The sequence below is a fragment of the Xenopus tropicalis genome, chromosome 5 (assembly GCF_000004195.4).
Source record: "Xenopus tropicalis strain Nigerian chromosome 5, UCB_Xtro_10.0, whole genome shotgun sequence".
Taxonomy (NCBI): Eukaryota; Metazoa; Chordata; class Amphibia; order Anura; family Pipidae; genus Xenopus; species Xenopus tropicalis.
In genome coordinates this window covers 132,300,813-132,328,152 of record NC_030681.2, presented here as the reverse complement: position 1 = coordinate 132,328,152, position 27,340 = coordinate 132,300,813, and the positions used below count along the sequence as shown (strand labels likewise).

Below are 27,340 nucleotides of genomic sequence, written 5' to 3'. Positions count from 1 at the left end.
AAGGTGAACTACCCCTTTAAATTCCACGATTGACCATTAAATATCCTTTTACCCTCATACTGCCATAGGTTCACTGTCCAGTGTTCTCTCCATGCTCTTTTGGCTGGGTGCATCACCTGTAAGATTTTCCCTGCCCAGTATTTTTCTGGGGAGAATACGGACTATCCAACAGCCAATACCTACACAGCCCATGGCATTAATTGTGTTCTAATTTCACCTCTAAATTTATAATGTATATAATACCATACAGCTAATATGCAAAATGTGTTACATATTATTGAGCTTGAGAGTGTAATATCCAAGGCTCAGCACATGTAATATTTGTGACATATCCGGTTCAGCATTTAATACATTTTGCCAGGTAGGTTTGAATTTATGTTTCTTTATCTTCCTTTAACTCCCTCTAATTACAAATTAAGACATACACACCTAAATTCTTTCATAACTTTTTATATAATATGAATCAGTCTCATCAGTTTTGTTCTCAGTGAGAGACCACTTATCTGGAAACAGGTTTAAGCATTACATATCTGTACGACAAACAGTGGGGAAACAAGCGGGGACATGCAATCCTACTTACTGAAGGACTGACAGCTCTGAGGTGATCATATTTGCTGTTCCACAATAGTCTTTACTCAAATGGTTGGTTTTGAAATGTAAATCCAAATGTTAGAGAAGTCTCACTGATGAATCTGAAACAGAATAAAAATGTAATTTTAGTATGGTAAATGCTAGATAGACTTTACATGAGGTCCATAAGAACTTATTAAAACACTAAAACAAAGTCCTTTCCTTTTGTGCTTTTCGGCCTTTACCTTTCAAACTACTAAAATTTACATATTTGGGGTTAAAGGGATAGTTAGCACTAATTAATTAGTTAGTGGTACGCAAGCAGTGGCCTTTTTTTCTTTATAAAAAAACCCAATAGTCTTTTGGGGTTTTTTTTTAGACTAGGTTTCTTAATAGAAGCCCAGAAACAGTAATGATCTCCCATGCCTCAGACTAACGATCTTATATTTATATTTTGAGCCAAATGTGGGTGCTTGGGTCAACCAATTATATAATTACTGCTTGGGTCAACCAGAAGGCATTGTTTTGCTCTCCAAAATTCAAAAACACAGGCTTTTTATTAGGTGATCGGTACTGATCATTACACAGAGCATTTCCTCAATAGTCTAACCAGGACATTCCAACCCTGGTGACAATGAGGTGTAGGGGGCCAGAGAAGGTGGGCTGCTCTTAGGCAGGTGAGATTTACACGCAAGCAACTAATCTCTGCACTGGCCACAGCCCTTACCAGTAAAAACAAATTCAAATTTCTCTTCTGATGAGGGCCATCATTTGGGGCAACAGTAAACATAAAAATGTGGTTCTTAAACTCCAATACATTAAGCAAAGGATTTGTTTGTTAGTTTTATCTACAAGGCCATTTTTACACATCCTTGAGGATATCTTCTTATTTATTATTTTAGTTTCCAAACAATGCTCAGATGAGTCTGATTTATATGTAAACTTGTTATGACCTGCCCAAACACAGTCTGGACCCAAAAACTTGTGGGAATAAAATGATCGCAACGCAATGCACCTTCATAGGTTATTTTCAAAAAGACATGGGTAAAATATAAATAATGCATATGACAAAAGCATATTATTAAGCCTTGGATTTTTTTTTAATGGAACATAGAATATAAGACTGTACATCATTGTCATACTGTATCTTTGTTGCCAGTGATGTATATTCTTTGCTGTTGCCAGAGAAAGGGTTAAAACTCTTGACTACCGCACCCAGATAGCTGGATTTGCTTATTGCACTTGGCTTTGCAAATAAGCATTTCTATGGGAAACTGAACATTTTTATTACTGAAAGTAGAGCAGATACATTTTCAGACATCTGTATATAAAACACACAAACCTTTGCAGTTAACTAAAATAGATCAGTATTTAATATTTTCCATTAGTGATCTGAAGTTCAATAAAACAATTTGTGTCTCTGATGCTTTGTCGTGACTACTTGGCGGCTGAGTAACCTTAAGTGACCATGAACAATAACTTCTTATTTCTACATGTGACACAACACTCAGACATCACTTATATAGGAAGAAAACACAGAAGTATGATTATGCAGTCTCCACCACTAGGTGGCTATGTATCATAGATTAATTCTAGTTTACTTTCTTTAAAAACATACATCCTCACTTGAACTCAGATGACTTTGTTAGCGGTTTAATGCTTAGTTTTTGAACAGATGGCAAAAGGAACCAGAGTTAAACTTTTGCTTTTCTGGTACTTTTTTAAGTTTCCATATCAAAGAACACATTCAATGTCTTTCAGTTATGCAGCTAGTTTAAAGGGCTACACAGACTGAGATCATAGTTAAGAATTAAATTTAAACACCCACACACATATCAGTAGTGTGCATAGGGACAATAATGCTATTGTTCTGAAGAGCTTTCTAAAGGTATAACAAACGGTATTTTCATTTATGAAATTCACTCTAAATGTAATGCACAAAACAAGTTATGATTAATCAGTATTTTTGCAATTTACTTTGATGTCCACAAAGGGGAAAGTTAGCCACAGGGATGGTATTTTAAGTTCATTTAACTTGTTAATTATGTCTTTATATAGCTGAATTAATGCAGCATGGATAATTTAAACAAAATTAAAAGTAGAAAAAAAGTGTAATCAGAATACATAAGAACATAGCCCACTATGAACTAAATCCAATTCGCCCAGTGTGCCCTGCCCTAAAGCTGTTGTGTAGCCAAAGGGTAATTATTGAAATAGGGCAAAGGTTACATAGCTGTGTTTTTCTGTTACGTGAACTCTGCCTATATATAGAGGATAGAATCACCGGCACTCACGAAAAACACGTTGAAGTTGCCTGGGTGCAGAGTTTAAAAAAATACAGAAAACGAAGAATGGAAGCCGCACTCACAGGACTTAAGCAAAATAAAAATATAATTTATTGCCAGAAAGGTGAAAGTTCACCTTTCTGGCAATAAATTATATTTTTATTTTGCATAAGTCCTGTGAGTGCGGCTTCCATTCTTCGTTATATATATATATATATATATATATATATATATATATATATCACATTATAGTTGAATTACATTGAAACACTCATGTTTTGGTGTTACTGTACCTTTTGGTACAAATTATATCTTTCAGGATAACAAGAATCCTTAAGCCTACAGCACACAGATATCCAAACTTTTGCTTGTCACTAGAGATGCACTGAATCCAGGATTCAGCCAAGATTCAGCAGGATTCAGGCTTAGCCAAATCCATGCCTCTGGCTGAGCCAAATTCAAATTCTTAAAATCATGTTTTTGTCAAATAAACACGGGAGTTTAGCGTGCGGTTCTCTTTAACCCTTCCTTATTCATATATACTTTGGTATGTTTCACAAAGGATTGGGGTTCGGCCGGATCCTAAAAAAGTGGATTTGATGCATCTTTACTTGTCACACCCAAACACATACCAATGGTCTAAATTCCCATAAGACCTTCTCAAACTCTACCTCTGTAACCATTTCCCAGAAAAAGGGCAGTGTTTTGGAAAGATCAGGGTAGTGTTTGAGTATTGACAGGACAAATCAGGATACTGACAGACAGACTTAAAATCAAGGCTACTACAGACATTCTAGAAGCCTAAATCACTCATAAGCTGAAATAAACTTGACTTTGAAAAAACTGTCACAACACACACAGTAAAAATATTCTGTGAATAGATGCAAGGCACAAAAACCAACCAACCTGTGAATATACATATTAAAAAAATTGCATCTACTTTTTATTTATACCCAGTTGATGGGCTGATCTAGGCAAGATATTTTCAATGAGCATAGTATTAAACTGTATGTTAGATTACACCAGTGAAGTCATGCTTATTGCTGCAACTTAAACCAGTCCTATCTGGGAAGATTTGTTAAAGGAACAGTAACACCAAAAAATGAAAGCTTTAAAGTAATAAAAATATAATGCACTGTTGCCCTGCACTGGTAAAACTGGTGTGTTTTCTACAGTAACACTACTATAATTTATATAATAAGCTGCTGTGTAGCCACGGGGGCAGACATTCAAGCTGGAAAAAAGGAGAAAAGGCACAGGTTACATAGCAGATAACAGATAAGTTCTGTAGAATACAATAGTGTTTTATCTGTTATCTGCTATGTGCCTGTGCCTTTTCTCCTTTGAATGGCTGCCTCCATGGCTACATAGCAGCTTATTTATATAAATTATAGTAAACTTTCTGAAGTAAAACACACAACTTTTACCAGTGCAGGGCAGCAGCACATTATCTTTTAGTTACTTTAATACACTTTCATTTTTTTGGTGTTAATGTTCCTTTAATAATGTGAACTGTGTATAGTGCCAAGCTAAGGCCAGATTCAAATCAGGATTTTAATTACTAATTAACATAACCACATGCTATAAACTGTGCAGCCTTCAATGCAACAATTCATTGTACAGCGGTGTCATGTAAGTGGTGGTGGTTAGCTGATCTTTTTAAAACTGGACCTGAGCTAAAAATGTTGAAATGAACCCTTTATTTAAAAAAAAAAAAAAAAAAAAAAAAAAAACTGGTGCTGAATTCAGACCCTAACCTCTGCATTTCTGTATCTTTGCTGAACCCTTCAACTCTGTTAAATACTTAAGCTGTGTATTATTTCAACTTTTATTGATTTTATTATGAGTAGAGTAGAGACTCCAGCCATAGGTTCCAAATATTGTCAAACTTTAGTGGGCATCCTCTGGCTAAATAGGTTAACCCAGGGGTCCCTAACCATTCTTACTCGTGAGCCACAGTCAAATGTCAAAAGACTTGGAGAGCAATACAAGTATCATAAAAGTTCATGGAGGAGCCAAATATGGGCTAAGATTGGCTATTAGACAGCCTCTATGCACACCATCAGCTTACAGGGGCTTTATTTGGTAGTAAATCTTGTTTTTATTCAACCAAAACTTGCCCCCAAGTCAGGAATTAAAAAAAAAACTACCTGGTTTGGGGGCACTTCCAAGGGATTAGTGAGCAACATGTTGCCCCCGAGCCACTGGTTGGGGATCACTGGGTTAACCTGTAGAGTTCCAATTGGGAGTTTATCAACTTTCCCCATTTATTTAAAGTAGGAGGTAAGGGACCCATCCAATGTAGGGCCAGTTTTTTTTTTGTTTTTTTTGCATAAAACAAAAGAGCCCCTCTAAGTGATCTGGAGGCCACCAGGCCCAACAGGCATGTAAATGCGTTTAGAACTTAGGTAAGGAGAGTTTGTCTGCTAGGAAGCGCATGACTTGTTACCAAAATCCGTGGGCAGTTCCAAATTAAGTGAATGAAATCGTCATCAGGTTCATTGCAGCGAAGGCATCTGGAGTGTTCCAAGCGATCCATCTGATGTAATTTCTTAGATGTTTAATAGGTTTGGTGTATAATTTTGAATTGAATTAGTTTGCCTCTTGTACTTATTAATTGGGAATAGAGATCATCTTCCATCTCCTCCCAGTCATCTGGGTCTAGGAGGAGACCCCTTATTTCCCACTTGAGTTCGACTCTGGGTCTGGGGTCATATTTGTGAGTTGTGATTGCTGCATATGTTTTGGAGAGAGTTTTCCACTTATCTGGGGCAGAGGTTATGTTTTCTACTGCCGTGTACTGTATGGGATGGATATCACTCTGAAACTGTATATGGAAGAAATGTCGTCTCCCACTATTTACATTTTAAAAAATATTTTTCTTTTTCTCTGTAATAATAAAACAGTACCTTGTACTTGGTCCCAACTAAGATATAATTACCCCTTATTGGGGGCAGAACAGCCCTATTGGGTTTATTTCATGGTTAAATGATTCCCTTCTCTCTGTAATAATAAAACAGTACCTTGTACTTGGTCCCAACTAAGATATAATTACCCCTTATTGGGGGCAGAACAGCCCTATTGGGTTTATTTCATGGTTAAATGATTCCCTTTTCTCTGTAATAATAAAACAGTACCTTGTACTTGGTCCCAACTAAGATATAATTAATCCTTATTGGGGGCAAAACAATCCTACTGGGTTCTTTGGGATGTTTAATAGACAAAGTATAGAGATTAAAATTACAGAAAGACCCTTTATCTGGAAAACATTAGGTACCTAGTATTCTGGATAACAGGTCCCATACCTGTAAATGCTGTAGAATTTGCTATCTTGAATGCAAACAAGCAGAATTCATCTAAAATAATGTACCACAGAGCATATTGTGCTGTTTCAAAAATATTTTAAAATGTCACAAGCGGCAGTGCATGTTATGTATATGGAGATGAATAGCAAATATTTCACAAACCTAATTAAATAAGCAAAATCAAAAAATGTTCAAACAAATACACTTTAATATACAAAACCATATAATTAACAAATTACTGTAAACTTTGCAATTGCATTGCAATATATGGGTTATTTTGAATGTTGTTTAAAACTCAACACACTGAAGAAGCTTCCAATTATTGCCTTGAGGGATAAAAATACGTTCTAAATTGGCAACCTGACCTGTATACTAATATTCAGGTTTTGTTAAAGACATCTAGATGTGTTAAAATACTACTATATGTGTCAGTCATGTGTTTATTTGTTTCAAAGCTTTGCTACATAGTATAACATTCTTTCCACCTACTCTTATTCTCTGGGATGGTGCTTGTATGCTCTGTGACTAATAGTTGCCAAACAGGTCTCACACGTGTGCTGAAATTCATAGTCATGCCACCTTAGCGCATTGTCTTAAACTAAGGGTGACTGAAAGCTAGAAGAATACTTAAGGCATGGCACTTGAAATTACAGAAAAACCCTCTGGGATCTGGGGAAGCCATGGTGCTCTCACCATTCAGCCAACAAAGGGGTAAGCTAAATTGTGCTCAGCTGATGCCCTGGCTCTTGGGTAAGAAATGGGTCACTTTAGGTTCTTATGTAGACCTGCTCCGACATATATATAATGGATAATGATACATTAGGGTTTTCAGTTACAAAAAATTTAAACTAAAGAACAGGGAAAAACATTTTCAAAACAAGTAACATTTTATTGGCTTTTGTTTAATGAAGCAGAATATTTCTTCTTAAAAGGTGTCCGTAAACATCTATATTCATTTTTGCTAAAAATGATCACAATAACTAGAGGACCACAAAGGTGCTTTGATGCGGTCTTCGCCAGATGGATCTCTGTAGGCCAGTAGCATGATCTAATAATTGGCACCTGGGCCAGTGATCGCCTCAGCCCAATTTAGCCAAGCACATGGACAGCCAAATCAGCCAAAAGTCCACCCATTTGGGGACCTCACCAAACAAGCTTTAGGGTACTGACAAATGGAAAAAATACCTTCCCTTTCACTTACCTTGGATTGCCGCAAGTAAAACACATTACTTCTGCCGATCTGTGGATCACAGGAACTTGCCTACTTTCACATTTTCCCACGATTAAGCTGGATTACATAAAGTAATGTGTTTTACTTGCAGCATTCAAAGTAATTGAAGGGGTAGGATTTTTGCTGACAACAGTAGTGCAGATTTACTGCAATTCAAAGGTGAGGAAAGGCATTTTTGTGAGTTTTATCATCTGCGGTAGCGCAGTTTTACCACAGGCAACATATCTCCCTATGTGCACATGTTTAAATTCTTACAACCAGGTTAGAATGAGAACGATAAATCTCACATATGTGAGTATTAAAGATGCACTGACTAAATAAATGGTGAACAGTTTCAAACTCTTGAAATACTGTTGAATAATCACCAGGCAACTAATCTCCCTGTGTGTAACTGGCCCAAAGAGATGCCCTTACAGTTATAAAGGCACATGGGAAATTTAGAAGGCTGCTTTAGAAATAAAATACCTAGAAGTTTAGAGGACAACTTTCCACTGTAGTCTCCTTCCACAAGTGCACTACACTGCCAACATAGCCATAGAAAAGGTATCTGTTTTCTAGTAGAATGTAATTATGTGCAGTGAAAATGTTCTCAGAAATCCCGTACAAAAGTGATGTTGTTTACTAATCTACAGATAATGTTTACATACCATTTTAGTCTGTAATGCATAGATGGGAAAACAAAGGCTTTGTTTTATAACTAAAAAAATTCAATACACAGTCGTCAATAGTTCTTTATATAGCAGACTTGAATCATTTCCAATTATATCACCAGTGCTCCCAAGGTGGCTTTTACAGAAGTCTAGATACTGAGAACATAAAACAATGAAGTATATTACTTTCCATAATATAGCATATACTTCAGTTAGCAGAGCCCTTTCTTCGAATGGACCCAATTATCAGCCCATTGTTTATCAGGCCCCCCCTGGGAGGTGGTCTCAGCCAAGAAGCAGAATAGAGCCACAATGACGAAAACAGACCCTAAAGCCATACATGTTCTGATTTTAGTCTTCTTCCAACGAACGCTTGGATATCGGTCGTAGTTTATGAAACTAACATTTAGACTTAAATTGTAGGATAAAGCTCATGAAATACAAATGGGAGGATGTTCTGAACATGAAATAGTTGGCAGACACCAATTGTAAAAGTGACTTCCACTGGAGGTCCCCCAAGGATATTGTCAGATACACAATACAGGCACAATCAACTAAACGCCAGATCGCCATGGTACAAAAATTATCAGGATGATAATTTGGAGCCCACGCACAGTCCGAAAAGCGTACAAAACTAGGTTTCATGTTAATTTATCAATATGTGTATGGCCAGCATTAGAATGCACATCCCAAATTTGTCCACAGCCAAACCCCACTGTGCCTGTGCCAATAGTGTGAGGACTAATAACACTGGGTTAATTTATCAATATTAGGCAAATCTACACCTGGGCAGTAACCGACAGCAACTAAAGGTTTAAATGCTAAAAATGTTAAATGCTTTCATTTTTCTATTATAGCTGGCATTAAAAAGTTGTAAAGTACAAATTTGTCTTGATAAATGTCAGTTTTAGTTATTTTATTGTGCTGTGATGTTCTTCATTTCTTGCTTTTGCCTGTAAAACTTTTATATGAACTATTACATTCTGTGGGATCTAGAGACTGCAAAATATAAGTAATCAAAAGCACATGATGCATCCAAATATTAAGAAAGACCAGTGACATTCAATTAAAATGATTTTGTTTTGTACCCAGAATATGTATTAGATATTTTTGGGTACAAAGAAATATATACCCAATTTGAATTCTTTAGATAGTGTAGTTTAAAAGTCATGTTTGTATAATTGTGTGAAAGAAAAAAATTGCAGAGAAAGAGGAAATTCACTTTTAAGTATTATAATTATTTGCTAAAATCCAGATGTACTGCCAGAGTCTCCTGTAGGCTGCCAGTCTATATAGGGGCTACCAAATAGCTGATTGCAGCCCTTTTTTGGCACACCCAAAAACTGCTTGTGTTGCTCCCCAACTGTTTTTACATTTGAGTGAGGCTTACGGGCAAAAAAGTTTGGCACATATCAGTTTCTTCACAGCTCCAATCTTCCTTAAACCAGCAGGTTTGGTGGCTGTACTCTATACTGACTGCAGAAGAGTCAATCATATATTAAGAGCATTAAAGTTGGCGTTCACTTTAATGCTGGCCATACATCAAGAGATTTATTTGTTGTGGAATTTTGGCAAAAGAGCATATCTCTGCCCATTTACACCCTCTCTGGGCCAGACTGGGCTGATCTAAACAATGTGATCACATTGTAGCATTATGGGGAGGTGTCTGGGGAGTATTGCATCACTGCGCCGATGCAATCCCCCAACCGATTTTATTAAAAAAAAAAACTTCTGCAGATCTTCAGCACATATTGGTTGGGAATGCAGTCTCGAGAGGCCCATACATAAGTTGAAAGGTTGCCAACTCGCACTGGAGGGGACAGGTTGGCAGCTATTGTTGGCCCACATATATGCAGCTTAAGGCCATGTTTCCACGTTAGTTTGCCTCTGGCAGCATTCACAAGAGGGCCAGGTTACTGCTGGTTTCAAGAGCATGTGAATGAAGATCTAGAGCTACATTACATAAACTGTAAATAAACATAATCTGTAACTTCTTATAATAGTTTCCAGTAGAATCCCTAACCATTAGTGGGAAAATGTACATACCTTTTAACTAATATCACAATCTAATTTGATAATAAAACATTTAGTTCAGGTTATATAAGTTGAAAACACTGAGGGTCACTTTAATGATATGGAATGAACGAAATGTTTTGGGATCTTAAGATTTCTAAGGTGCATGGTCTACTGATAAATAATCCCTTTGGTCCCTATTCCAAATTAAAGGAATAGTGTCATGGGAAAATATGTTTTTTTGAAACACATCAGTTAGAGCTTTTCCAGCAGAATCCAGCATTGAAATCTTTCAAAAATACAGATCTTTTATTTTTGAAATTTTACATGTGGCTACCTATATTCTTCATTTCCCAGGGTGCCACAGCCATGTGACCTGTGCTCTGATAAACTTCAGTCAAACTTTACTGCTGTGCTGCAAGTTGGAGTGGTATCCCCCCCTCCCAGCAGCCAATCAGCAGAAAAATGGGAAGGAAGCAAGATAGCAGCTCCCAAGTAGGTATCAGAATAGCACTCAATAGTAAGAAATCCAAGTCCGGCTTGGGACTCCTCCAGTTACATGGGAGTAGTAGAAACAATAGGTTACCTGAAAGCAGTACTAATGTGTAGCGCTGGCTCCTTTTGAAAGCTCAGACTCAGGCACAATGCACTGAGATGGCGCCTACACACCAATATTACAGCTAGAAAAAAAAATTCATTTGTGGGTTCAAGAATAAAATGGTAGAGTGAATTATTTGCTATGTCAACAGTGTAATTTAGAAATAAAAAGTACTCCATAAAAATTATGACAGAATCCCTTTAAAGGAGATCTCAACTATAGTTTTGGTTTCAATCCCAATCAGCACGCCCTGCCTGCACCACAGCATTCTTCTTGTCTGTATTTCATGTTTCACACGGTGGCCATTATGCTGACATGATGTCATCATGCGCTCGTTCCTCTTCACAATGCGCATAGCCCCTCCTGCCTGACCTCTTCAAGAAGCTATTTTTAAACAAAACTTTACAGAGGAGAATCGTTTGATGGGCGCATGCTCAGTGAAAATGGATTGAAAGTGTGCATGTGCCCCACGCCAAGGGACAAGGAGAATTCCGAAGGGAGGGGGGAGAGGGAGTGAGAGCTGTTCAGATGGAAACAAATCAAGGAAAGGCTGCAGATTCACTGTTTGCTTTTCAGGGACAGGAGTGGCAGGTATTTGAAGAATGGTATGAGGCTTTCACAATAAGATTTTTGGTTGGGGGGTTGACATGTCCTTTAAGGGCCGTGGCAGACGGGAAGATTAGCCGCCCGCAACAAATCTCCCTTGTCGCCGGCGACTAATCTCCCCAATATGCCAACCCACCGGCTTGAATGTAAATCGGGGGATGGCATATGCCATCCAAATCACGGAAGTTTCCTCTCCCTGTCAACCTCGGCCCTAACAATTAGAACAACAAGGAAATTATAGGATAAACAATATATGCAAATACACTCTTTGCTTTTCCCAGCATCAGTCTCTTGCTTCTGCCAAGCAATCAAACGCTACAAATATAAAAGATATGGCAGAATGTTATGTCCAACACCAACTCTAATTTTATGTTAAAAACAGCTGTATACGGCCTCTCTAGCCAAAAATTAACATACATACAGGCCTGGTGGGAGAAAATAATATAGCACATGACCTAGGAAAGAGTTAACACAAATGTGTTCACAAGCAAGTAAACAAATCCATTTAATTCAACAGTAATTTCCTGGTAAATTTCATGCAAGAAATAAGATTCTCTACAAATGAAAATTATAAGACACGAGTCCAAGACCTGTATGGAAATAAAGTTGGAAAAACTTTTGGCTTACAAAGCACATTACACATACTCATGTATGCATTTAAAAAAAGAAGGATGCCCAGAACAAAAGAATTGGACTATACCTTTGTAGATTGTAAGCTCTTTTGGGCAGGGCCCTCTTCACCTCTTGTATCGGTTATTGATTGCTTTATATGTTACTCTGTATGTCCAACGTATGAAACCCACTTATTGTACAGCGCTGCGGAATATGTTGGCGCTTTAAAAATAAATGTTAATAATAATAATAATAATACCTATAATAATGGCTAGGCGAGTCAAACACAGTCAAACACCCCCCTTCCCTCCCCCCCAACCCCCTATCCAACCCCAACCTTACTTTTTCTCTTTCCTTCCTACATGTTTTATATGTAATTTACCCTGCTGAAACACAAACAATAAAAACAAAGTTTAAAAAAAAAAAAAAAAAAAGGAGGGATGCACTTGGTTTATAAAGACTTAAATTATATTACTTCCCTCTGCTGACAATCCACATGTCAATATGTTTTGCACCTATTGCATATTCAGCTTCTTGTACACTTGTATTAGTCAGACTGAAGAACGAGTGGCTGTCTGCCCTTCTGCACTGTTCATCCTCTCCTTATCGGCTCCCAGACTGGGACTAGGGGATAACAAAAGCCGTCTTTATATTTGTGTGTGAACACACACACACACACGGAACTAAATTTTATCCCACTGGCCAAAGCAGCTACTATATATTATTTCTTGCATCTACTCTCAGAGTGAACTTGACCCTTTATTAACCCACTAACGAGCTGTAGGCCAAATAATGAATGGGACCATGGAAGGATAGGGCGCAAATGAAGAATTACAGGCACACACTTACCTGCAGCTCTGCTCTCAAAGATCTTCCATGACTAAGGTCTATTATCCACTGTTTCACATGTCTGAAGGCCACAAATATTACATATATACTAAGGCCACAACCAATCCACAGACAGCCTTGCTCTAGAGCACTGTTTCATCATCTTGGGAACCCAGATTTTGATAGACTATAACTCTCAAACGTAAACATAAAATTAAGCGGAGTTGTAGTTGAACGCAGTGTTAAACCCATTATCAAACAAGTTCCAAAGTTTGGGAAGGCGATGGCCCATAAAGTCAGTTTTGAGCATATGATTCTAAATTTTGTGTAATCACGTTTTTCTCTGTAATAATCAGACTGTACCTTGTACTTAATGTTAACAGAGTTGCATGAATACATCCTGGTGGCAAAACAATCCTATTGGGTTTAATTAATGTTTAAAGAATTATGGTATGGACATCCAAATTATGGGAAAATCCCTTATCCAGAAAGTCCCTAGTCCCAAGCATTCTGGATAATAGATCCTATACCAGTATTACAGTTTGTATAAGTAATACACTATGCAGCCATAAGGTCTGTTGTTCAAGTGAAACAAGACCCCTGAAGACAGGGGTTACCCTGAAAACATTTGAGGAGATCTCAACAAACTTTACTTAAAAGAGGTTGTTGACCTTTGGGTTAAATTTTAGTATGACGTACAGAGTAATTTTCTGAGACTATTTGCAATTGGTCTTCATTTTACATTTGTGCTTTTCAAATTATTTTTACTTTTTGTTCAGCAGCTCTCCAGTTTGGACTTTCAGCAGCTATCTAGTTGCTAGTGTCTGAATTACCTTAGCAACCAGGGAATGGTTTGAATAAGAAACAGGAATATAAGCAGGAGAGGGCTTGAATAGAAAGATAAGTCATGAAAAGTAACAATAACAATAAAATTATAGCCCCACAGGGCAATGTTTTTGGCTGCCAGGGTCAGTGACTCCCCATTTGAAAGCTGGAAAGTGTCAGAAAAAGAAGGTTAAAAAAAAAAAAAAAACACCTATAAAAAAATAATTGAAGAAGACCAATTGAAAAGTTGCTTAGACTTGACCATTCTATGACATACTAAATGTTAATGTGAACAACCCCTTTAAGATGACTGTATGTTGCCATTACATGTTACACAGCAGATAACTGATAACCTGTGTAGATAAAAATGGTTTTATACATTAAAGGAACAGTAACATCAAAAAATTAAAGTGTTTTAAAGTAATTAAAATATAATGTGCTGTTGCTCTGCAAAAAACTGGTGTTTTTGCTACATAAAAGCTACTATATAAATAGGCTGCTGTGTAGCCATGGGGGCAGCCATTCAAAAGCTGGAAAAAAAGAGAAAAGGCTCAGGTTACATAGCAGATATATAGTAGATAAGCCCCATATAATGGGGGTTTATCTGTTATCTGCTAAGTAACCTGTGCCTTTTCTCCTTTGAATGGCTGCCCCCATGGCTACACAGCAGCTTACTTATATAAACTATAGTAGTCATTCTGAGGCAAACACACCAGTTGTACCAGTGCAGGGCAACAGTACATTATATTGTTATTACTTTTATACACTTTCATTTTTTGGTGTTACTGTTCCTTTAAGGCTCCTGCCACACATGGCAGATTCATGGTCTGTTGATAAATGCAGGACGAAAATCCACCCCATGCCCCGGAGTGTGCCCGCACGTGGAGCCATAGCCCGGGTGGAGGTGCAGGAAGTGGATTTCAGTGCATGATTGCATACTCAATAAGTTTCGCTCTGAAATCCGCTCAGTGTGGCTGCACCCGGGCTGATGCAATGGCTCCAAGCGAAGGCACAAGAATCTGCTCAAGAGGCTCTTTGGAGCATTTCCTCAGCCTGTGTTTACCCGCAGGCCCAGAATCTGCCATGTCTGGCAGTAGCCTAAAGCTGGCCATACACACACCGATATTATCGATATTATCTTAGTTTCCTACGACATTCATTCAGTGTGTGCATGATGGATTGACAAGACGCCCGATATTGCAAAGGCAGTCATCTCGTCGATTGGTTGGGTTAAAAGATTTTGATTGGGCACCGTTAATTTTTAGGGCTGAATCAGCAGGTGGAGGCAGAATCACCATACCCAGGCTTTGCCCTTACTTGTTTCCTATTGGACCAATTCATTGGTTGCTTGTGCAATCTAACCACTTAAATTGAAAATAAATTGAAAGGTCACTGGTTAATTTCTCCCCTGCAATGGCATAGGCAAACAGATTCAGCATATTACAAATATAACATATGGTTATGTTAGATTTGCAGCACTCCGTCACAGGCACAGGAAGCAGCATCAGACTGATAGGAGATACAGCCAATAAGACTTAAGTCTGCTGCCAATACTATGGGGCTGATTTACTAACCCACGAATCCGACCCGAATTGGAAAAGTTCCGACTTGAAAACGAACATTTTGCGACTTTTTCGTATGTTTTGCGATTTTTTCGGATTCTGTACGAATTTTTCGTTACCAATACGATTTTTGCGTAAAAACGAGAGTTTTTCGTATCCATTACGAAAGTTGCGTAAAAAGTTGCGCATTTTTCGTAGCGTTAAAACTTACGCGAAAAATGCGAAACTTTTCGCGTAAGTTTTAACGCTACGCAAAATGCGCAACTTTTTACGCAACTTTCGTAATGGATAGGAAAACTCGCGTTTTTACGCAAAAATCGTATTGGATCCGAAAAATTCGTAAAGAATCCGAAAAAATCGCAAAACATACGAAAAAATCGCAAAGTACCGATCATTACGAAAAAAACGCAATCGGACTCCATTCGACCCGTTCGTGGGTAAGTAAATCAGCCCCTATGTGTGACATCACATAAGGAAGTAAAGCAACTGTAGTGTCTTTAGGGGTTAGTGACACTGAAGATTTTGTTCCAACATGGAATTGAATTGATTTAAAGGGATTGTTTAGCTTTAATGTAACTTTTAGTATGATAGATAGTACCCTTCAGAGTCCAATTTAAAAACAATGCAATTTGTTAGTGACCCCCATCTGCAAACTAGAAAGAGACAGCAGAGAAAGGCTAATAATGCAAATACATATAAAAAAAATTAATATATAAAAAATGAAGATCAATAGAAAAAATTCCCACAATACGGCCTACTGTAACACACAAAAAGTTAAATTAAAAGCTGAACTGCCCCTTTGATGGAAGTTTATGCTATTTTATTTACGCAATATATGTCAACACTCTAAAAGTGCCAAATCGTAGGTGAAGCCTATGCTGACAAAAGGAAAGCTATTACCTACAGGAACTGTGCCCATGGGCACTGCTACAACTCTCCCTTATGTCATCTAGTCCCTTTTTCGGAATCTTTATTTTTTATCCATTGCATTTATCCAGTTAACCATTTGCCTCAACCTGTAGGTATGTTAGTTTTTTCCACAGGGTCCTAAGTGCTATGAAAATGTGGGCTGCTAATGTTTAGAATTTTTCGCAGTTCTAATTTTTATTTCCAATAGTAAAGGTTAGTGAGTTGTCTGGATTCTAAGGTGAGAAATTTCAGTCAATATATCTGCCATTCCATCACAGAAACCTGTCGCCAGTCAAAAGGACCAGATGTGCATAACAAAGTACAAATATTATTAAACAGCCACATAGCTGTATTAAAAATGGGCTTGTTAATAATTATGGAAAATGAGTTCATTAACAAACCCTCAAAGGACACTGAAGAAGAGATACTCAGAATGCAGATCATCCTCTGACCTAAGAAAGTTTGTACATTTGACAGAATGGGTCAACCACTACCCCAATATGGATGTCAATCACTCAGCAGGAGAGCCCCAATGTCAAAAATGAAAATGAAATGTAAATCAGAGGATGTTCTGAACATGTAATAGTTGGCAGACACCAATCGTATGAAAGTGATTTCCATTTTAGGTCCCCCAAGGATATCGTCCAATACATAATACATTTTATCCTCAGCCGACAGAAATGTTCTAACCCGACGATCAACTAAACGACAGATTGCCATAATAAGAAATTTATTGGGATGAATATTTGGAGCCCACACATGGCCTGAAAACCATATGAAACTAGTTTTTTACGTTTTTATTGGTATGTGTATGGTCAGCTTTAGGGGCATGTTTACTAAGATTGGTGATAAATATCACTGGTGATGTTGCCCTCAGATCTTAATAAACACCCTCCAAAGTCTTATTTCTAGGGAAACTGATTATAAATGTTCAACCATAGAACCATCAAAGTTTTTCTTTTAGTTATTAACAGTGTCATGCTTAAATTATCCTCACAAACATTTACATCCTTTTTGGAGCTACTTATGTTCAAATTAAGCACAGAACAGTCACTAGAAAACATATTAAGGCTCTCTAAGAAACAAAACATAAATAACTCATGAAAAGGATAAATAAATTGTTTTTAGCGCTGCAGGAAAGAAACTGCTACTTATTTGTAATAATCATTTTTGATCATTCGTGTTCCATATTAGTTAGTATCAAGAACCAATGATGTACGCAGAGCTGCTTGTGACCTACTGGATGGTTGCTATAGGAACACTGCTTTCTGCAATACATGTTATGCATTTTAAGTGCCCTCACTTCATAAGCTCTGGATGTGGATTTACTTTGTGCTCTGTAACTGACAATTAAAGAGAGAAAAAAATTGCCCGATAACTGTAGTACATAACCCTGTTACAATAATATTGAACTTAGACTGAATCAGCCCTACCTATTGCCAAACAAATGATGTGTTTACTCTGACATTCGGCAGCCCTGTGCACAGTAGTGATCCAACAGGAAGTGTCATTGTCACTTGCTTTCAGTTGGGGTCCATAGGACACACTGTGGTAACTTGAATTTAACAACAGTGCAATTCATGAAGCACAAGAATTGGCGCAATAAGAAGCAATCACAACTCAACTCCCGCTGACTAGCTTCAACTCTCCTGCCACTGGCCTTAAGGTTAGTGTTACACAATTTCAGTCAACTGATGTAGAATGAAAGCACAAAGGGTGCCAGTAATAAGTCAAGCTACACTGGTGTTTTGACAGGTTCATTGTAATTGATCTTCAAGTGCCACACAAACTTAAATAGGGTGTTTTATTATTTATAGTCTTTGACCCTGCAATGCTTAATTTGCACAACAGCGCTGGTTAAACAAGTAGTATTATATAAATAAAAATATACACACATATATACACATCATCCAGTCACACACGTACAATAGGGTCGATTCCATCAGTCTGTGTTTTTGGTTAATGGGAGGAACTGGAGTCCCTAGAGGAAACCCATGAAGTTTGAAAGAGAGCATACAGCACCCTGGGCAAAACTCAACCTGGGATCCCTCTCATTGAGCTGAGCACTGCTAACCACACAGTCACAGGGGGTTATTTGGTTTAAAGCCTGTCTTAGGTATAGGTTTCACATTATCCTGTACTGACTTGAGTAACTTCCACATGCAACTTTACTACAAGGTCTATGTTTCCATCAAGTGTTGTAGCCAAAGAGAAGCACATAGGGAGCAACTTATCACATCACAGGTGACTGCGCTCTACCTTAAAGCACAGAACTACTGGGTCACTGTGCTCATATGTATAGGTTGCATAATAAGCGATTATAGAATATGCTGTTCAGTTTTGGTCTCCAGTGCTCAAACGGGACATTATTGAGTTAGAGAGGGTCCAGAGAAGGGCAACTAAGCTGGTAAAGGGTATGGAAAGTCTCAGTTATGAAGAAAGACTGGCCAAGTTGGGTCTGTTTACACTGGAGAAGAGGCGCTTAAGAGGTGACATGATAACTATGTATAAATATATAAAGGGATCATATAATAACCTTTCTAATGTTTTATTTACCAGTAGGTCCTTCCAACGGACACGAGGGCACCCACTCCGTTTAGAAGAAGGGAGGTTCCATTTAAACATTCGGAAAGGATTTTTTACTGTGAGAGCTGTGAAGTTGTGGAATTCCCTCCCCAAATCAGTCATACTGGCTGATACATTATATAACTTTAAGAAGGGGCTGGATGGATTCTAAGCAAGTGAGGGAATACAGGGTTGCCCCTCTGCGGCAAATTAGAGAGGCTTCAGATGGGGTTTTTTGCCTTCCTCTGGATCAACTAGTAGTTAGGCAGGTTATATATAGGCATTATGGTTGAACTTGATGGACGTATGTCTTTTTTCAACCCAACTTACTATGTTTCTATACGGGGAGTATACCCTCTTGTTCAATACAAGTCCAATGAACACAGCTTGAGATAAGTCAGGCCTGGACTGGGATTCAAAACAGGCCATCGCATTTCAAGTACACACAGGCCAAAACAGACACTAGTCCCTAAACAGTGATTTTCAATGGTATCTTATAGCAGCCCCTCTGACATTTGCCAAAATTCAGATTCTGTGAATAAACCGGGCCAGTCAGGGCCGAACCGAATCCTTAAAATCATGTGACTTTTTGTCACAAATTCAGAAGTTGAAAATTTTTCACCACGCCCTAAGCACACTGTTCTTCTATGACTTAATTTGCATATGCAAAACAGGATTCCATATTTTCCTGAATCATTCACAAAGGATTTGGGGGTTTCGGCCAAATCACAAAATAGTGGTTCCAGTGTATCCCTACTCTCAACCTTGATCTGGCCACACATGTTAATATAATCGGACCACATATGGGCTCTGAATAATCGTCCTGGCAATCTGCGTACCCTGACGATCGGTCATTTAGTTGTTCAGACAGGTTAGAAACTTTGACGGAAGATCAATACCTGAATGTTTGTTGTACAATGACTACAATCTGACCGTGTATGGCCACTTTTAATTTGTGTATGGAAATTAGGGTAAGGAAGGGAAATCTGCGTGCATTTGACCTAAAGTCATACGCCTGAAAGTGTTCAGATTTGGTTTGGCCAGGCACTTGGATTTGATTCCTGCTCAAAAAGGCTAAGATAAAGATGAACCCTGAACAGGACCTTGAATTTATCACATAACAAGAGAAAAACCATGGAGTAGCCTTAATTTTTTTTTAAAGTTTTTTAATTTTTAAAACAATAGGCAAAATGTATGTTCAGCACAAGCCCTGTTCATTGAACTTATATTAAAAAAGGGGTATACTGCCCCTACAAAAAACAAAACAAAGCACTCCATAGTACATATTTAAAAGCAGTTCTAGATTCTAGCAATAATCAAAATCAGAGAAGGGTCAATAAGAAAAGGCTAAAGAAATGCCAATGATTTTAGTAGCTACCCCTAACTTGGCACCTCTAATCCAAATGCCAAATTCTCCATAGTTCTTAGGCTTATGTTAGCAAGGAAGGTGAGACCACAACAGTTAGTAGGCATCAAAAAGTACCAATTATTTTGTAGGTTAAGTCGGTTCCCATGGGAAACCTTCAGCTTTGTAGTACATCAAAGCCAGAAAACAGAAAGGGGCACTTTGAAGCTTTTCAGTGCCCATTAACATCTGTGGTTAGGATCCTAAAGAGGCACAAACAAGCTTTAGATATCTTAAGAGTTGCAGGAGAAATAAGAACTGACACAAATCCATCTTTCTTGGTTCACTGACTGCATGCTTTATGCAACATGCATACATTCACCAAAACATAAAAATACAAATTTTTACAAAAAAAATAGTTATAATGAAGTCACTAAAATCTACATGCAGGTTTGGCAAACACAGAGATAGTACAACACGTGTTCCTTGGCTTTTTCTCCCAGTTCCTAATTTTAGCATCTTGTTACTATATAATTGATATTAATTGCTTTAAAATTAATAAACAGTAAGTAACAACTGCACATAAATACAGGTTTCAATTGAAGATAGGAAATGACAGTTCCTAGAAGTGTGTTACCCCTCAGAGAGAATGACGCAGCAATCTGTTCTGATGCTTCTCGCTGCAGTATCTTTTGCCTTCAGGAATATTTAATCACAATTGATCATTCACTTTCTTCTACATGCAGAATTATTTAGCCTCATTAAAGTTCCAGAGTTAGCTTTAAAAAGTTGTTGGTTTCTCTATTTGTGCGGTTTATTTCCTACATAAAGACTACTGCTGTGCTACTTCTGCCAGTTAATGAGCCAGTTAACCAATAAATATGTTTACAGGGCAGATAACTTTAAAAAGCTGATGTTATTCAGAGCATAAGTACATTATTCATAGTACTCATGGCCTGCCTACACCAGTGTTCGCGGAACATAAGCTAATGAGCAAAAGGTTACAGGACACTAATTTGCTGTTGCTTTAAAGAGAATCCCAGCAGGTCTTGTACCTGAAATATCAGGTTGTTGAGGGTATTGCAGGAAACAAATAAGTAGAAAAAAATGAGCAAACATACATGATATAAATAGCTGCATAACTCTGGTTAAGTTCCACCTTACAAGCATAGATCCAAATATAACACACTGTGCAAATGTCTGGTAATCGTGTCTATGTCTGTGAGCAACTGATGGTCCCAGACCAAAGAGCTCCTTTTGAAAGGCCTTGTGGCTACAACTTATTTAAAATGAATTATTTGAGCAGGTAGTTCACCTACACAAACATTTTTATTGTTTTCCAACAATACACTATGACAACTTTTCCCAGCTGCTAATCTTACTTTTTTCTAAAAGGGATGTTTTGAAATGCAATGTTTCATTTTGCCTCTCATGTTAACCAGCAACACTTCAGTATGCCAGATCACTTACACCAGTAGTGTAGTAGTACTCCCTGAGCATAACTAAGGTCTATTAAAAGAGCAACTGTTATACATAAACTGAAATGGTAATATACAATGTGATGTAGCTTCAACGTTTGTGGTAATAGGATTGTGAAAGTTTCATGCCTGAACAAATAGTGAAAGCCAACAAATAAAACGGAAAAAACAAAGAGCAACTGATACTCCATTGATACATATGTTGCAAGTTATGTGTCTGAGGTTGCAAAGAAATGTATTAACTTGTATCAAATCTTTATAGTTTAGAAAGTTGACAAACTGGCTTACAAATCGTATGTGAGGTATGGGATTGAAACCAATTCATTTTAAAAACATACATTTGCATAATAATTTGCCAATGTTTGCAGTACATATACGCAAATTAGATGTTTAGAAACTTCTAGGCACTAATCTTCAATTTCTTCCCTACCTCCCCACCAACCCACCCATTATACACCTGTGTTAGTCAGTGACACAGTTTCAAATAGCGCCATCATAGGGGTGACCTTGGTGATGGAGGCAAATAAAGTCCCACATGTTGAGGCACAGTTTACATTGATCCTCCAGCCTCCTGCCCCCCAAGTCCAACATTACCCTAACAAAACAAAGTTTTTATCTGTGCTGCTGTGGGCACTTTAAGAATCAGTGCCCCCAGCGCTGCGTGGGTTTGGTAAGCAATCACATGTAGAGAATAATTCTTAGAAATGCCTGTTTCTACCAGAATATTTATTTTTTGCTAGCAGCTCTTTGCAGTGTTAGCAGTATTATTTGTTATTCATAAACACAAATATGCTAGTGTATTTTCCTTTATATGAAGTCCCAGTTATGCGTGTTTGTTGCAATCTAATCATCCATTACAGTTAACTTTTGAAGAACTCACACCTCCGAAAAGAGAAGGCTTAGTGTGAAAGGTAAACAGCAGGAAACAGCTAACCATGTGTAAAATTTATATATGCAGAAGAACTTGCCCATGCTAACTGACAAGAAAAGCTATCTATACCTTATATATTATATATATATTTTACACATAATGGGAAATGATGGGGTTGCTATCAAGAGTTCTTTATTCACCCTTTGTCCCTTCCTTGCTCATGAACCAAGCATTGTATCTTCCTGCTGAAAATCATCAAGTCGAACAGGGACCTATTAGGATAGTTCATTTATTCTGCAGGGCTGTATGGGGAGAAATAGAGAAATAAAAATACAACAAACCAAACTAAAAAAGACCAGAGAAGCATGTGTAACAGTTTAATATCTAGGGGGCATGTACAATAGGAGGTAGTGACAGTATTAGAGACCGTCATTGATAACAGAGTGACATATGCATTGCAATAATGCATGTTAATTATGGGGCAATTTTCTTTGTTTTACAGCTTTTATCACAGGTTCTGATCTTAAAGAAGGGGGTTAGATAAACAATTCTCTACAACAGGGCTGTCCAACTGAAGTGTATAATTCATCTTAAGAGGTACCAATTGCCTGCAATTATCTGTCAGAAGATAGTAAGAATATAAAAAATGATTTGCTTCAAAATAACATGTGTACACAAAAGTCTGTTTTAGGTTTACCAAGGCATTCAACTAAAGGTATATATGTCCCAAGTGGTTTTTTTTATGGTCCCAAGACTGCTCAAGGGCTCCACAAGCTTCTATGTATGATGGTATTGTTATTATTTTAATGCTGGCCCTTGAGCATAATGAAACTTGTTTTTCCATCATCCAATACTCTCAAAAGTTAATCAACTGCAAGGCTGCTCCCCACTAGGGGGGTTCAAAGCAATGGGGGCCTGAAAGATGAAAAAGCCTAAAAAGACAATACAGTTATGATCTCTGCTTACTGTCCTGTCACTGCTTAGGGCAAAGGCAATATTTGTTACCCGCGGTTAAATCTGCGCTACTGAGGCCAACAAATCTCCCAAAAATGCCTTACCATTGCAATCACCGCAAGTAAAGGTGACCATACACAGGAAGATTTGCTCGTTTGGTGAGGTCACCAAGCAAGGGGATCTTTTCCCAATATGCCCATATAAAGGTGGGAGATATCTAATGGTGGGAAAATGCAAGAGGAGGCCAACTTCCTGTGATTAACTGCCACAAGTAATGTTTTACAACAATGTTAAGCAATTGTAAGACATTTTTCGAGACTAGTCGCCTGCAGTAGCGTAGCGCAGATTTAACCACGTGCAACAAATTTAACGGAGTACCACTGCACTAAAAAGAGAAGGAAAGGTAAAAATTAAGTAAGCTTTATCAGAAAGGCCTATGTAAATACAGACACAAACACTTATAGAACTGTTGCTTTGAGTCCTCAGTGAAAAGAAACACCACATTTCTTTCCTTTTATTCCGTAAACATGATCTTCTGTGTCAAACTTCCTGCTCTTAGAAAAATCCTTCAGGGCATGGCGCAAGCCTGCTCAGTTTGCCTCTCTCTCTCTGCTAAAATCAGCACACTTCTGCCTGAAAGTAAAGTCAGACCAAGCCTAAATGACAGCTGCTATCCGCTCAACCAGAGGGAGCTTCTATAGCTGTTTACTCAGGTATGGTAAAGCATTCTACAGAATAAATATAGCATTCTAGCTTGCACTATTGTGTCTTATCTATTGGCAATAAAATGACAAGATGCCTTTCCTTCTCCTTTAAACCGTATCAGGGTACCATTTATACAAAGCTGTTTTTCTGTAGGTACAATTATGGGCACCTTCTGGGCATGGCTAGTGCCACAGGCTGGAGATTCTGCCCCTACGCTTAAAGAATTTAAAAGTTTTGCCTGCATCCAGAAGCATTACTTTGGCCCAGGTGCAGGCACAAACAGCGTATTTTCAGCCAGAAACAGCTAGATTATGCAGGCACAACTTGCAGATTTTTAAAGTGGAGGGGCAGATTTTCAGCATGTGCTTATCCACCGGTCAGGGTCAATAATCTGCCCTTGGGCACTAGCCTTAATGTCGGTGACACATTTTATCAAAACTAGCTATGTAATCATCACAGAAGAACTCTCCTCCTTCTAGGGCTACGTCAATGTTTTTCCAAGTCCCCTTTCTGAACTATGGATACAGCATTTGTGTAGTAATTCCTTGCTCTCAAAAATGTGAACTCTGGATGAGGGCCAGGAGACACTCCAACAATAGATATCCTCAAATAAAAGCAGTGCATGTGTATAAACAAAAGTCAGACTATGGCGTAGTGAACGGGTTGATTCAGTAGTTTATAGGGTAACCCTTCTTACGAGAAAAATTATTTTGTTATATGGCACAGGGTTTTCTTCTCTGGGTTATTTTAATAGGATGGAGAAAAACCTCAAAATGCCCATTCCACATTGAATTAAGAATGTTTATATCCTGACAATACAAGTATTAGCAAGTAGGGGTGGTTTCAGTGGCTCCTCCTATGCAGCGTGAAATTCACAGTGGATGACGCATCCCACAAGAGTGGCTATGCCGGATACTACTCTAGTCATTGAATCTTTGCCAGTATACAAATGTAATTAAAATCAATGCGATGATCATAATATTGGAGTTAAGGAAATAAGTGATAAACAGTTCTGAAACTGCTTTTCTACATAAATGGGCCAGATTTACTGATAATGCCCCTCTAAGTCAGTTAGATAAAACATGGCACCAAACATGCTTTGACATAAAATAAATATTTACTGTAACTTTGTTTAGCCACTAGTTATACATGTTATACATGTACAGACATAAGCAAACACACACCAATTTGTATTTAAGTGCAGCCAAACATTGATAATGTTAAGTATTGATCCAGGATGTTGGCAGTTGAGACAAATTGTCCCCTAAATACCAAAGAGAAATTTTAATGTGCATCTGAAATAGCAGAACAGACAATGGCCTTATAAATGTATAAAGGAACAATGGGAAATATATTCATTATTGGATCTGTGCGATATGTAGTGATGACAGAAATTTTTAAGTACATTGTTCTCTGCTTTCTGTGAGTGCCATCTGACTTTTTTTGTTAAGTGGAACTTGACTAAATATGACACAATGGCAACTTTAAAAGTTTTTTAAGCCTCTAGTTAAGGTAAGCCTTTTAAAATCCCCTAAAAATACTCTAGACAGCCCACCTAATAACACACCTAAGGCTGATGCCACACCAGGCATATATTTTCGGAAAGCTGAAAAACTTTGGCGAAAATATGCGTACACTCCTACCTGTGCCTGCACCCGAAAAAGATCCGTTCGGGTGTAGGCACTTGTAGCCGAAATACGCATAAAAACACAAGAATTTGCATTCTCTCGCGTTTTTATGCGGATATTGGCTACATGTGCCTGCACCCGAGCGTATTCCATTCATTCCGGTGCAGGCAGGTAGGGGGCATATGGTGTATATTTTCGGCAAGCGTTTTGCAGCCTGCCAAAAATATACGCCATACACTATGTGTGGCATCAGCCTCAACTGTGCTGAAATATAGCAGTGGTAAAAGATACGGCACAGCAACCTGCAGGTCACTGGTTCAACTGCAGGCAGAATATTACACTTTGACCATGAAAACAGTAAAAAGATGTCTACTGTGCACACTTGCTGCCTCCTGCTCCAGTAGAAATCAATCAAGTATGTGTAGCAGGCACCCTTAGGGTGAAGACACACAGAGCTGCTATTAGCTGCTTTTTCATAGCTACTAAACGCCAAACAATACTGAGAATTGCCTCTGCTAAAACACACGTAGAGACAACTATTAGTAAATGATCAGCATTGTCTAATTTAGTAGCTCCATGTGTCTTCACCCTTACTGTCTTTACTGTCAAAGAGAGGAGGAGAGCTCAGAAAAGAGAAGGGGATGGATCTTCATGCTAAACCAGGAAGTAGCTGAAATTAAATTTTTCAGCTTGTGATTTAGAAAGAACATGAGACTAAAATCATGATACAAGGTATGTTGCCCTAAGCACTAGTTACAGGTTTGTTTATTCTCTAGGGAAACTACAAGTACGATTTTAGAAGCATTGTAATCCAACCACTGTCTGCTATGGCAGCTGAATTTCCTACAGCACGTGCTTGTAAGGGCGACGGCACAAGGCGAGATTTGTTGTTTGCAACTGTCTGGATGACAAATTCCTTCAAAAATGCCTTCGCCTAAATTTTCACTTCAATTGCTGCATGTTAAACACTTTACATGCTGCAATCCAGCATTATCGCAGGAAAATACTTTCGTCAACATATTCCAGTGATACAACCACATTGTCTCATGTAGTGTTGTACAATAGCGTGATCAGTTCCATTTTGTCATAAAATTACTGTTATCATATGAGTAAGATGGGACTACTCATTCTCTTATTATGGAAATCTTATTTCATAATTCATATTGGTGTTCTAGAAGACTCAAGCAAAATGTAAGCGAGAATTCTCTTCTTAAATCTTTGTTACCCTGTTACCACTCTTCTTTGCTTTCTGTACCCCTCCCAAAACTCTCTTTGGAAAAAATAAAGAATGTATAAAAATAACTGCTTGTTAAACCAAATAACCTAATTCATGAGAGATTTTTGTACATTTTTAATATTATATAAATGTTATATACAACTTGCTGAGTTTTGATTTATATACACTGGACACAAAGATTTTGCTTTTCCAGACTATATATTTAGTTCTTTTCTGTGTAGCAATTTGTCTCAACACTCAAGTCCTGCTTGAAAGGATAGAAAGGGCATTTGCCCTGAACCCTCAGCATCAGATGAAACACCAAGAGCGAAAGGCAAATAAAAGTACTCAGGACCTATTTGTGCAGTATGTTAAAAATTCAGTACATACATCAGAGAGAAACAATCGTCAGCCCTCCAACTGTTGCTAAGCTGCTGATGGTGGTCAGGGAATCCTATTAGATGCAGTATAACAGCTAAAGGGCCATTGGACAACTAGAAAGAGGGAGATAGTATGTAAGTTTAACTCTTGCCCTGCTCAGCTAAGACAATATGGAAAACACACAAAACACAGCTTAAAAACAG

General features: G+C 38.0%; 1 protein-coding gene across 3 annotated transcripts in view; it reads right to left on the bottom strand.

Annotated features, from left to right (window-relative positions):
* Positions 1-27,340, bottom strand: part of stag1 (stromal antigen 1) — a 96,323-nt gene that overhangs the window by 42,048 nt on the left and 26,935 nt on the right. For all 3 annotated transcript variants that reach the window (XM_012970115.3, XM_012970116.3, NM_001127960.1), the window contains 1 exon segment: positions 581-692. In XM_012970115.3, coding sequence (XP_012825569.1) covers positions 581-609 — 29 coding nt within the window. In that variant the 5' untranslated portion in view covers positions 610-692.